Here is a 13,813-nt window from a genome sequence, read left to right as displayed (position 1 = left end):
CTCATCTCCACTTCTTCGGTGCACTGAGCGAGGGCTTATTCTCATGCCTGTCCTAGCCGACAGCTTGGCTTGCTCACAGACTGCAGGCACACAGTTACATCTACACTGCTTTCTGTCTTTATCAAAGCATTTCTGATTAAAACTACAGAGAGCCAGAAACTAGAGATAATAGTAAAGAAAGCCAGGACTAGATGACCTGAGAGAGCAAAGTTTAATTTTGTTTTTAAGTATACCACTGTATATTCTTTAAAAAAAAAAAAAAAAAAAAAAATTTTACTTATTCATTTGAGAGAGAACACGCACAAGTTGGGGGGGAGGGAGACAGGGGCAGTGGGAGAGGGAGAAGCAGGCTCTCCGCTGAGTAGGGAGCTTGACTTAGGGCTCAATCCCAGGACCCCGGGATCATGACCTGAGCCGAAGGCAGATGCTTACCCGACTGAGTCACCCAGACACCCCCAGGTGTATGTATTTCTAAAAAATATGTTCTTGGGTCAGTGCCAGTAATGGGAAGGAAGGATGCCCTTTTCTCTTCTAAACCTATACCCGATTTCACCCCTCAGTTTCCTTCTGACTACGGGTCCTTGCTTTTCCCAAAGCCTGTGCAGAATTTTCCCACTTTTCACCCCTGTTCTGCTTGTGCTCCACGGCACCCCTGGCAGTTCGCTGTGTCTGTGCTTTTTAAGTACCCTTCAGGGTGCACCAAGGACTGGGAGTCCCTTTTCACTGTAGGCAGAAATCAGGGTGCTGTGGGTGTGGCCCCTCTCTTTGGCTAATCCCTCCAGCAACTGGACTGCTCACACTCCTTCCACTGCACTGCCAGCCCCTGGGAGGGGCTCCCTAGAATACAGATGCCGCCTCTGCTTGCAGTCCTTCTGTGCTTTCCCGTCCCCTGCAGAACGAAGTCCAGGCTGATTGTTTCACAGCTGGTCCCTCCCTGCCCCTCGCTCCACGCTAACCCACAGCATGCTCTGCTTGCTTCTTCCCCAGACTTGCCAGTTTAGAGCCTCCACCCTGAGCAAGTGTCGTGCCCACCACCTGGAATGCTCTTCCTCTCCTTGTTCACTAGTCTAACTGGTTTCTGGGCCAGTTTCTGTCATTTCCATTGCGCAACCTTCTTCGACCACTCCAAATAATTTCCTTTTTCCATTTAACATTCACTGAGCACTTAACTGTGCTAGGCATTGTGCCAACCCTGTACATGCATCATCTCACTATCCTCACAGTCCGGGGAGGTGGGGACTAGGGCCCTTGAGATCATCATGCAGATCAAGTGCCGGGCTCAAGGTCACAAAATTTGAGATTATCACACAGATAAGTGCCAAGCTCAAGGTCACATTGCCTGAGCTCTTAGCTGCCCAGCCACACTGCCTTCTCTGGGCTTCCATTCTGCCTTGCAGAGAGCACTCTGACTTGTCATTGTAGCTTTGTGTGTTTCTCCCCTTGGATCTGTCCTCTTGGGACAGAGCAGCCAGGCAGCAAGTCAAATGAAGAAGGCACTGGGCCTGTGGTCATCTTCTATATGCTTTATAAACTTCTCACACGATCTTTTCATTTCTTTGTGGGAGGTGTTTCTTGAAACTTCGCTTATGGCCATCTGCATGGGTCTGTTAGGCTATGCATGGGACTTTGATGCCGCAAATGTTTTTCAGTTCCTAGTATGTAGCAGCACTGTATTTAGTAATATGGACATTATAAAAGGGAAAGAAGACGTGGCCCCTGCTGTCCAACTGCGGAGATGAGAATTACCATGTGGGACACAGCTAGTGATTAAAGACAATGCATTTGAATATTTGATCATACAACACATGCAAATTCTTTGGCATGACATACAAGACCTTTTGCGATCTGATTTGAGACCACTTTTCTAACTTTACTACTCTCCCAGAGACCCCAGTCATACTGATGTGTTTTGCAGTTCTCTGAACCCACCGTGCTTTAAATGCCTCTGCTCCCTTGTACATCCTGCTCCTTTTGCCTAGAATGGCAACTTCTGCTCATCTTTTATAACCATCTTCAGTGCTGCTTCTGTGAGATGTTTTTCTTTGGGTTTTCATGGCTCTTGTACATTCTTCTGTAGTGTGACCCTTATCATATTGTCTATAAGTCAGTTTTGTACGTCTTACGTGCCTGTTAAATGTTGAGCTGCTTGGGGGCAAGGCCCGTGTCTCAGTGATGGAAAAAATGAATGACAGAATTAAAATTGGCTACATAGAAAGGAGGGTGGGATGATGTTCCAACATGGCTGGTGGTCAGTCCGGAATCATACTTGACTGCAAGGAGAGAGATCTAAACAAAGGGGCCCATTCTCTCCTGTGAAACAAGTTTAGAGGTAGGTAGCCAAGTGCTGGTGCAGGGGTGCTGCTGTGTCCTCAGGAGCCTAGGTTCTATCGCTCTGCTCGGCCACCTTCAATGCACGGCTTCCCTCTCCAAGGTAACTTCATGGCTCTAAATGGCTGCTGGAGCTACAGCCATCTCATCCATCCCAAACGAGAGGGGCTGTGAGGAAAGAACAAGCTGTGAAGGTAGCCTCCTTTAAAAACATGTCTCAGGGCCGAACCTAGCAGCTCCACTTTAATCCCATAGGCCAGGATTTAGTCACATGGGCACCTCTAGCTGAATTTTGAAGAGATAACTATATGGCAGTAAATACAGGTCAGGGCACCTGGGTGGTGCAGTTGGTTAAGTGTCCAACTCTTGGTTTCGGCTCAGGTCATGATCTCAGGGTCATGGGATCAAATCCCGTGCCCGGCTCTGCCCAGTGCGGTGTCAGCTTGAGTTTCTCTCTCCCTTTCCCTCTGCTCCATTACCCCACTCTCTAAAATAAATAAATAAATCTTTTTAAAAATACAGGTAAATATGAATTATAAATATAACAAATATTTGTGTTGATTATATTTATTATAATACTTATATATAATTAAATGTAAATATAAATAAATATATGATAATAACTATTTGATTTTAAATGACATTTCTTTAAAAAAAAACAAAACAGCTTTTAGAGCCAAATAGACTTCTCAAAAGAAGGTATAAATTGGTCCATAAACACGTGAAAGGATGCTCACCATCATTAGTCTTTAGGGAAATGCAAATCAAAATCACAATGAGATACCACTTCACACCCTCTAGAATGGCTCTAGAATCAAAAAGACATAATAACAAGTGTTCACAAGGACATGGAGGAATTAGAAGCCTCCTACATTGCTGGTGGGGCTATAAAATGGTACGGCCACTTTGGAAACCAGTCTGACAGTCCCTCAAAATGTTAAACACTGAGCTAGCTATTCCACTCCTGGGTGTACATCCAAGAGAATCGTGGTGAAAACATCTATCCACACAAAAACTTGTACATGAATGTTCACAGTATTACTATTCATAATAGCCCCAAAGTGGAAGCAATCAAAATGCCCATCAGATAATGAATGGATCAACAAATTGTGATATATCCACATAATGGGATATTATTCTGCCAGAAAAATGAATGACGTAACTGATACGTGCTCAACATGGATGAACCTTGGAAATCTGCTGAGTGAAAGAAGCCAGTCACAAAAGACAACATAATGTATGATTTCATTTATATGGAATGCCCAGAAGAGGCAAATCTATAGAGACAGAAACTAGATTAGTGGGTGCCTAGGAGTGAGAGGGAATGTGGAGTGACTGCTAATGAATTTCTTTTGGGGGTGATGAAAATGTTCTAAAATTAGATAGTAGTGTCAGTTGCACAACTTTGAATATACTAAAAACCATTATACACTTTAAAAGGGGCACATTCTCTGACATGTGAATTATATCTCAATAAAACTGCTTTAAAAAGCTCTTATCTGTTTGTAAGACATATCTTCAAAATTAACCTCAAAAGAAATGAGTTGGTAAGGGGTGGGATGGGGACAATTTCCTCAGAGCAGTTAACATTTCAAGGACTGTATTTGTCTTCTCTTCATTTGAGTCCTGGCTTAAAAAAAAAAAAAAATCTGCCCTTCTTGGTCAGGGTCAGATCCCTCTGGCTGGTCGCCCAGATGACTGAGATTCTGAGTGGTTTCTTTGTTCTACAGACTTATCATTTAAAAAACGAAGTATTTTTCTGAGTCTCCAAAGCTAAGGAATAAAGATGCCAGGGGGTCAGCAAATAGACATAGGAAGCCACTTATCTGGAAACCAGGATGTCAGAAGGGTTTGCTCTGTGGAACTCTTATTCCTTGGAGATTTTGTTGCTGATAGATGGGCAGAAGCAGTTCAAGGGCTGTGAGGAAATCAGACTGTGTTTGGAAAGCTTCTGTGCTGGGAGTCTGCACACAGGCAACTCCCACCTGACTAGGAGCTCTGTCTCGTCCGTCATCAGGGAAATGGGAGAGATAATAATCTCACCCCAGGTGGTCACACCAGATCGTGCCCGTGAACCTGCTCTGTAAACGGGGGTGGTGCACCCCAGGGGTGAACTTGGGGTGGCTCCGGAGGACACGGTTTGAAAGGTGAAAGAATGAAGATTGTCTAGCAGGAGAAAAGCGCCATGGACAGGGTGGGGAGTGGTTGTCAGGATGGAAGGTAGAATTGACAGTGGGAAGGCTATCGTAACAAGGATTGTCAGAGGCCCTGGCCAGCAGTCCTTCCTCTGCTCTAGAGGTGAACACTACTAGGCCCCTAGCACATTCCTAGTTTGCCTTTGGGGCCATTTAAGTCAAACAACAGGGGCAACTGGCCTACACTGCATGGAAATGCCAGCAAAGGTGATTCCCTTAGGTCTACCTTTCCTACATGTTCTGGATTCTTTTTTTTTTTTTTTAAGATTTTATTTATTTATTTATTTATTTATTTGAAAGAGAGAGAACGTGCACATGAATGAGGGAGGAGCAGAGGCAGAGGGACAAGCAGACTCTGCTCTGAGAGTGGAGCCTGACACAAGGCTCAACCCTAGAACCCTGAGATCATGACCTGAGTTGAAACCAAGAGTCGGATGCTTAACTGACTGAGCCACCCAGGCACTCCTGTGTTCTGGATTCTTGAGCATCTTTTGCAGAGGCTCATGTTCTCACAAAGCCCCTCAGGAATTAAATAAGTCATCATTTTTGTGTAATGCAAGATCAAGAAGTGACCTTACATTTTTGTCAGTGTATTGATATATGACTGAAGAATGTCCTTACAGGGTTCATTTTGATCAGATAAATGAAACTTTCAGATCTGATTACAAAACCCTAGTGGATTTTTCCAGCCATTTTTGTGCTTATCAAATTGTTCTTCATGCTCCCTCTCTTCAGCCAGTGGTCTACTTTTTATATATATTAAGAAGACAAGAATAAAACAGTCTAGAAATATGTCAAGGTAAAAACCACCATAGCACCTAGTGGTGTTCAGCTGACCCAGACATGAGTATGCTTATCTGCTAACCCACATATGTCTACTTGATGAGCACTCAGAGCCCTCAAGAAGTTCTATTAAAGTGGGAAAATATTTATTATAGTTCATTGATTTCAAGGTATGCATTTCTTCCATTTTAACATCTCTTAAATTGTGATATCTCTTATAGTCAGTGGCATCTTAAATTGATTTTTTTTCTTATAAGTTGGTGCATCTTACAATCAATTACATCAGACCTTGATTTGATGAAATGTGGCAAATATTAGTCATTGAATTGAGAAAATTTATTCTCCTCATTCTTTTCCGTCTGCCTTTGGATATACATGCTGAATAATTGCATCCCCATCCTTGCATTGCCACCAGGAACTACCCCATCCCCATCCTCCAGAGAGCCAATAAAACATCTTTTTTGTGTTTGCAGGTTTTTATCCATAGACCACAAGTAGATCTTCCACTCCCAGGTCTCTAACTGTAAAAGGTACAGTGGAACCTTTCTCCCTTCCCCATCCTTTCCATTCCTCCAGCACCCCAGGGTTCCTCCAAGAGGTACTCAGTTTGTATGACTGTCCCTGGAACCATTTCTGGAATCCGGTCATCCCCAAGGCCCTTCCCAAAGTAACTAATGTGGGTTCATCTGATGCTGTCTCTGGGAAGAAAAAGGAGGAGGGACATCCCTTTGCCTTCCTGTGTGAGGAGTGATCAATTATTTCCTTATCCTTCCTGGATAGGACCTGCTGGCTCAATGACCTATAAAGGCCATTTCAGCACTTCCATTCTGTCTGTCTCCAAGGCTTCACCTTAGGTAAGAACTGTCACTCTCGTTCACCTCTCAGGGGGCTCTGACTTTCTACAGCTGCAGGTCCATCTGGTCTGAGATGGACAGTATTACCTAGCAGGATGTATACTGTAGCAACATGACTGACATTAAGAGCAACCGAGAATTGTATCAGCAGTACACAGCCTCGGCACCCAGGCTGCTGGCCCGTATCTCCAAACTGCTCATCAGTTGCCGGAACGCAGGTATTTCTGTACCTAAGGGCATCAGAAACATCTTTGAGTTCACTTGGGAGGAGCTCACTGCCGACCCCATGGTGCCTACCCCGTCCGACATCATGGGCCTGGAGATCAACATTGGACCCCCACCCGTGGTGCTCATGGAATCAGCCCCCGCGCAGGCCCCTGTCCAAAAGAAGCCACCTCCAGTACTAACACCACAGTTGCTGCCCACGTCCACTGGGCCAGCCAAGTTAAGCCAGTCTCCCACCCATGGCTATCTAGCACACTCTGGCCAGGAGACCCTGCACAGATTCCAGCGGCAGTCTATCCACCTGCTGACAGAGCTGCTCACCCTGAAGATGAAGACCATGGTGGAGTCCGTGTCTGGTAAGGCTGGCTCGCCAGATTCTTCTCCATTTTTTCTGAGCCCAGAAGGATCTGCCCAGACTGATGTGTGTGTCCACCACAGCCATCCCAGACAGGTATATAAGGATATGCTGGGGATAGGTGGCAGCCATGGGTCTGCTGTAGGAATTGAACCCCTTCCCACAACCCCCTCAAGAGTCATCCTCTCACCCCTCTCTGTTCTCCACTTTTTCCTCCCATTTCCCCAATGTTGCTGAGTCCAGACTGGAAGAGGCTGTGGAGAACAGTGTGAGGCCAGAGGTACTGAAGGGTGGAGTTTGTAGAAATGATGCAGAAGTGGAGAGAGGCAGCACCCAGGAGGAGGGGGTAAATTGAGAGGACTGATAAGTGGTCAGCAGGACCATCCATGGTAAGGGTGTAACCCCAAGATCATGGAGGGTAGATAAAGCCATACTAGTAATTGAGCCTTCTAGATGCTTCTAGAGCCTTCTAGATGTTATTTTCCATACTAATGGCATCAGTACCCTGGCCTATGGGTAGGAAGAGAGAAGGGTAAGGGGGGCAGAGAGCAAAATGCCACCTGACAGGTCTTGAGAGCTCAAGACCCTTCCATTGGGAAGACCCTCGTACTTGCTTACTCTAGGAGTAGATCTTCTCTCTACCCTTATTTCCTGGGCCATTTACAGAGGTCCTTTCCTGGAAGCATTAGCCCCGTGCTGAGAGGAAAATGAGTTGCTTCAATGATTCTTTTAGTAGGTGCCAATCCCCTGGACATCACAAGGCGCTTCGTGGAGGCCAGCCAGCTTCTCCACCTCAATGCCAAGGAGATGGCTTTTGACTACCTGATCAGCACAATGGGGAGAAGTAGCCGGGGTGTTGGACTGATAGGGAAAGGTGGGTACCCAAGCTTTAGCCGTTAGGTGGAAGCTCAAAGAATACCAATAAGAATGCAAGATAGAAAGGTCAAATCCCCAGTTTAAACATTTGACATCTCCAAGAGTTGAGGTGGATTCTCAGAGAGATTCTAGAGCAACAGAGATTCTCAAATGCTGCAGGTGAGTATGTAAAGTGGTGCAGTTCCCCTGGAGAGCAGTTTGATAGTATCTGCAATGTGGAAGATGCTCTAGCATCTTACAACCCAGCAATTTCTCTTCTAGGTTATTCCCTAGAGCTGTGCTTTTCAAACTATCTGTGGTGAAGGACCAGTTTGTAAAATTGCCAATCTCTTGTGGATTGACCTTTTTCAAAAATATGATGTCACAGCAATGTCAAATTGCCACAACGTTTTCTAAATGTTTCGTGCTCATCTAGTCATGGCCTGGTGTGGATTCACAGCAGTCCACTGGCCACACTTGAGAGTCACACTGGCACATGTGTGCAAGTTGTACTGGATGTTTACTGCAGAACTGTTTAGAATGGCAAAGGAAGATAAAATTGGAAGCAATCTAAATGTCCCTCAATAGGAGAAATACAAATTATAGTCCGTTTAGACAATGGAACATAGTAAGAAGTAAAAATGAAGCACTTGTACAGCATAGGGACTCTAGACAATAATATTGTAATAACTTCATATGGTGACAAATGGTGACTACACTTATTGTGATGAACATTTTTTAATATATTTTTTAAGTAATATTTATACCTGATGTGGGGCTTGAACTCATGACCCCAAGATCAAGAGTCACACACTCTACCAACTAAGCTGGCGGGGTGTCCCCTGGAGCATTTTGTAATGTACACAAATATCGAATCACTATATTGTACACCTGAAACTAAGATAATAGTATATGTGAACTGTACTTCAATTAAAAAGAAAAAAAAAAATGAAACAAGCACTAAAACACATATCATATAGATAAATCTCAACAAATAGTGTTAAGCAAATAAAAGAAAGCAAGTTTTAGAAGGATACATTTGGTATAATACTATTTAAATAAAATTTTAAAAAATAGTATATTGCATATGGGTACATTATGCAAAGTACAAGTATAAAAGCGTGAAGGGGAGTGCTAGGAGCAAAGTTGGAGGAAGTGCGCTCTGGAGAGGGGTGTAGGGGAACAGGATCTGAAAGACACAGCTATTCATTCTTCTCTAATGTATCTCTTAAGCGCGAAGGATATACAAGTACAGTTGACCCTTGAACAACGTGTGCTAACTGCCCAAGCAGTTGAAAATCCACATGTAACTTCCGACTCCCCCAAAACTCAACTACTAATAGCCTGCTGTTGACCAGAAGGCTTAGAGATAACATCAACTGTTGATTAACACGTACTCTGTATGTGTATGTACCATACACTGTATTCTTACAATAAAGTAAGCTAGAGAATAGAGGATGCTATTAAGAAAATCCTAAGGAAGAGAAAATACATTTATAGTACTTAACCATATTTATCAGAAAAAATTCTCATGTATGTGGACCCACATAGTTCAAACCCATGTTGTTCAAAGGTTCATTTTGAATGCCTAAAAGTCATCGTCACTGTTAGGAGGTTTTGTGGGGGAAGTGTAAAACATTTTATCACATCACCATTCACCCTCACCTGTAAAATCCATTCCCAGCTAGCATCTCTCCCTGCCCACTGGATGTTTGTCAGGATGTCTTTGATGGTCAGAGGTTCAACATCTGATAATATACATGTGCAGTACAAATAAATGGCATAGTAAAATTGCCATCCTTGGGGAAAAAATGTGGGACTTCATGAAGTCAGTGGAAGTGATGTTGGAAAGCTGCTCAGTTCCCACACAGAGCCTTTTATGCTGGCGAAGTGGAGCGAAACTCGTCAACTGCTGGAAACAGGAAAATTGTCTGGGGCAGTGACTCCGTGGAGAAAGGATGATTTGGGTATCAACGGGTTAAAAATTAAAGCTGATAAAGCCCTTGGATATTTTTGCAAAGGCAAACATGGAGGGACTCATGTTTTATTGCTCTTGTACAGCCATTCAGGAAAAAAGAAAATCACCCCACCTCAAAAAAATGACACAGTCATTTTTATTGCTTTTAAGAATTAGTGTACGCTTACAATATCAACAAATTTTTGTTAAATACAAGGTAAAAGAAAGTTATTTTGATTACTTTTTTTGAGAGAGAGGGCGTGTGTGAGCGTGAGAGGAGGGATAGAGGGAGAGGGAGAGAGAATCCCAAGCAGGCTCCATGCCTAGCGCAGAGCTAGACTTGGGGCTTGATGTCATGATCATGAGATCATGACCTGAGCTGAAATCAAGAGACGGACGCTAAACTGAGCGATCCAGGTACCCCTATTTTGATAACTTTTATTTTTTAGCCTCAATCTAAGTATGCTTTTTTTTTCTTTTTCCTTTTATTAAGTTTTTTTAAGTTTTTAATTTTTTGTTAAGGATTTTGTTTATTTATTTGAGAGAGAGGGAGAGAGAGCACAAGCAAGGGGAGGGGCAGAGAGAGGGGGAGAAGCAGACTCCTTGCTAAGCAGGGAGCCCAACTCAGGGCTCGATCCCAGGACCCTGAGATCATGACCTGAGGTGAAGGCAGCCGCTTAACCAACTGAGCCACCCAGGTGCCCCTTAAATTTTTAATTCTAATTCCAGTGTAGTTAACAAAGTGTTATATTCGTTTCAGGTGTACAATATAGTGATTCAGTAATTCTATACATTACTCAGTGTTCATCATGATAAGTGTACTGTTAATCCCCTTCACCTGTTTCTCTCCCCCGCCCCCCACCTCCCCTCTGGTGACCATCAGTGTGTTCTCTGTATTTTAAGAGTCTATTTCTTGGGGTGCCTGGGTGGCTCAGTCATTTAAGCATCTGACTTGATTTCGGCTCAGGGTCGTGGGATTGAGCCCTATGTTGGGCTCAGTGCTAAGCATGGAGCCTGCTTGGGGTTCTCTCTCTCTCTCTTTCCCTGCCCCTCCCCCTGCTTGTGTGCTCTCTCTCTTCCTCTCTCAAATAAATACACAAATCTTTTTTAAAAAGAATCTGTTTCTTGGTTTGTCTCTTTTTTCCTTTTGTTCATTTGTTTTATTTCTTAAATTCCACATGAGTGAAATCATATGGTATTTGTCTTTCTCTGACTTATTTTGCTTAGTATAATACTCTCTAGCTCCATCCATGTTGTTGCAAATGGCAAGATTTCATTCTTTTTAATGGCTGAGTAATATTCCATTGTATATATATACCATGTCTTCTTTATCCATTCATCTATTGATGGCTGCTTCTGTAATTTGGCTATTGTACTGCTATAAACTTCAGGATGCATGTATCCCTTTGAATTAGTGTTGTCGTGTTCTTTCGGTAAATACTCAGTAGGGAATTACTGGATCATACAGTAATTCTATTTTTAAGTTTTTGAGGAACCTCCATACTGTTTTCCACAGTGGCTGCACCAGTTTGCATTCCCACCAACAGTGCACAAGGGTTCCTTTTTCTACACATCCTTGCCAACACCTGTTGTTTCCTGTGTTGTTGAGTTTAGCCATTCTGACAGGTGTGAGGTGGTAGCTCATCATGGTTTTGATTTGCATTCCCCTGATGATGAGTAATGTTGAGTATCTTTTCATGTGTCTGTTAGCCATCTGGATGTCTTCTTTGGAGAAATGTCTGTTCATGTCTTCTGCCCATTTTTAAATTGGGTTGTTTGTTTTTTGGGCATTGAGTTTGTTTTCCTTTTCTAAGATAAAGTTCCAATTGGACTCCCCACCCCCACGCCCCCACTATTTACCAGAACTGGAGGTCTTTGTTTTAAGGGAATTTGCTCTGTGCCGGTTCTGTTCAGGGTCAGCTATGCCCTGATAACACAGGCCCTCTAACTATGCTGTAACTATTTATACAGATGGTTACCAGCATAAGTGGATTCCTGCACCTCGTGTTCTATGTAGAGCTTAGAGATCCATTTCATTTGGCGGGGAGATACCGCCTGATGGTCTGTTGCATGGGTAGGAAAGTCCCACCTGGCCCACCTACCCACCCTCAGATCTGCCCATGGTGCTCTCTTACTTGACTATAATGTTCCCTCACCTTGAAAAGGAAATGGTTGTCACCATTAGCATTCTACCTCATAAGGTGCTTGAGCATTCTTGCAGGATCACAGACTTTCACCTGTGATACGGTGGCTTCCTGCATCCCTTGTGGGTTGTGGTTAACGTAGTGGAGGAGAATTTGCAGAGAGCTGAGCTGAATTCTGGAGAGGCTTTGATGATTTCTGCATCCTGCTGCATTAGCAGAGTGTTCTACTACACTCACTAGGAAATCTCTCACTTTTCGGCATGTGTGTTCCAGGTGTTCCTCTTTAAACAAGCCTAGAGTTGGAAAAAAAAAATCTAACCAATAAAATATAAATGAAGGAGTGATCCATTTCTCTTGGAATAGCATTGATCCTGGAAGGGCTTGAATTAGTCCTCACAGGGCATTAAAAAGAAGATTCAAACCCTATTGACTTATTTTGCATGACTTTTATTTTTCTGGACCATCTTATTGCATGAGGTAGAGCAAAGCTGTAACTAGGTCTGGAGTAGTCTTCCCTTAAAGCTATAGCCAGAATATTCCCCTTGCTAAGGTAGCATTTCCTTAGTGGTAAGCCTGCTTCCTGCCTTTTCTCCTTTCCAGTACATACTAGTCCTGCCATGTCATGAAAGAAAACTAGACTGCTCCTTGATTTTTAGTTGATGGCAATATTATTAAGTAAAATATATACAAAAAAAGAAAACAAATAATCTTGCCATCTTTACATAAAGCTATTTTTCATTTTTGCAATCTCCTTTGTGGTTCTTCTGTCTGTCTCTCCCTGTCTCTCTCTCTCTCTTTTTCTCCATATATATTTTTAAAATACTGCCATTTTCCTGTATCTCAGTTTCCTTTACTGAGACACAGATGTTTGCCAACACAGTTATATGTTGGCTTTTAATAATTGTCATTTTAAGTGGATGTAGACTTTTAATGTTCATGTTCTATAATTAACCAAATGCTTATGTTTTCAGGTTTCTTACCTTTAGTATAATATGCATTATAATATGCAACTTTAAATTTTATTTTATTATGTTATGTTAGTCACCATACAGTACATCATTAGTTTTTGATGTAGTGTTCCATGATTCATTGTTTTCGTATAACACCCAGTACTCCATGCAGTACATACCCTCCTTAATACCCATCACTGGACTAACCCATCCCCCCACCCCCCTCCCCTCTAAAACCCTCAGTTTGTTTCTCAGAGTCCATAGTCTCTCAGGGTTCGTCTCCCCCTCCAATTTCCCCTGCTTCATTTTTCCCTTCCTTCTCCTAATGTCCTCCATGCTATTCCTTATGTTCCACAAATAAGTGAAGCCATATGATAATTGACTTTCTCTGCTTGACTTACTTCACTTAGCATAATCTCCTCCAGTCCCATCCATGTTGATGTAAAAGTTGGGTACTCATCCTTTCTGATGGCTGAGTAATATTCCATTGTATATATGGACCGCATCGTCTTTATCCATTCGTCTGTTGAAGGGCATCTCGGCTCTTTCCACAGTTTGGCTATTGCGGATATTGCTGCTATGAACATTGGGGTGCATATGGCCCTTCTTTTCACTACATCTGTGTCTTTGGGGTAAATACCCAGTAGTGCAATTGCTGGGTCATAGGGTAGCTCTATTTTTAATTTTTTAAGAAACCTCCACACTGTTTTCCAAAGTGGCTGTCCCAACTTGCATTCCCACCAACAGTGTAAGAGGGATCCCCTTTCTCCACAAGCTCTCCAACACTTGTTGTTTCTTGCCTTGTCCATTTTTGCCATTCTAACTGGTGTAAGGTGGTATCTCAGTGTGATTTTGATTTGAATTTCCCTGATGGCTAATGATGATGAACATTTTTTCATGTGTCTGTTAGCCATCTGTATGTCTTCTTTTGAGAAGTGTCTGTTCATGTCTTTTGCCCATTTTCTTACTTGATTATTTGTTTTTTGGGTGTTGAGTTTGAGAAGTTCTTTATGGATCTTGGAAATCAGCCCTTTGTCTGTAGTGTCATTTGCAAGTATCTTCTCCCATTCTGTGGGTTGCCTCTTTGTTTTGTTGACTGTTTCCTTTACTGTGCAGAAGCTTTTTATCTTTTTTTTTTTTTTTTTTTTTTTTTTTTTTTTTTTTTTT

At 42.8% G+C, this 13,813-nt stretch overlaps 1 protein-coding gene across 1 annotated transcript in view; it reads left to right on the top strand.

Moving 5' to 3' along the window:
- Nucleotides 1-5,311: 5,311 nt before the first annotated feature.
- CUNH3orf20 (chromosome unknown C3orf20 homolog) overlaps nt 5,312-13,813 on the top strand; it is a 94,380-nt gene continuing 85,878 nt past the window's right edge. Inside the window, exons 1-2 of the mRNA XM_032411997.1 lie at nt 5,312-6,741; nt 7,474-7,614. Coding sequence (XP_032267888.1) covers nt 6,273-6,741; nt 7,474-7,614 — 610 coding nt within the window. The 5' untranslated portion in view covers nt 5,312-6,272. The remainder of the gene's footprint in view (nt 6,742-7,473; nt 7,615-13,813) is intronic.

Source organism: Phoca vitulina, unplaced genomic scaffold, assembly GCF_004348235.1.
Source record: "Phoca vitulina isolate PV1807 unplaced genomic scaffold, GSC_HSeal_1.0 scaffold13, whole genome shotgun sequence".
Classification (NCBI taxonomy): Eukaryota; Metazoa; Chordata; class Mammalia; order Carnivora; family Phocidae; genus Phoca; species Phoca vitulina.
The sequence above is the reverse complement of the archived record's forward strand: the minus strand, read 5'-3'. Positions and strand labels throughout refer to the sequence as shown.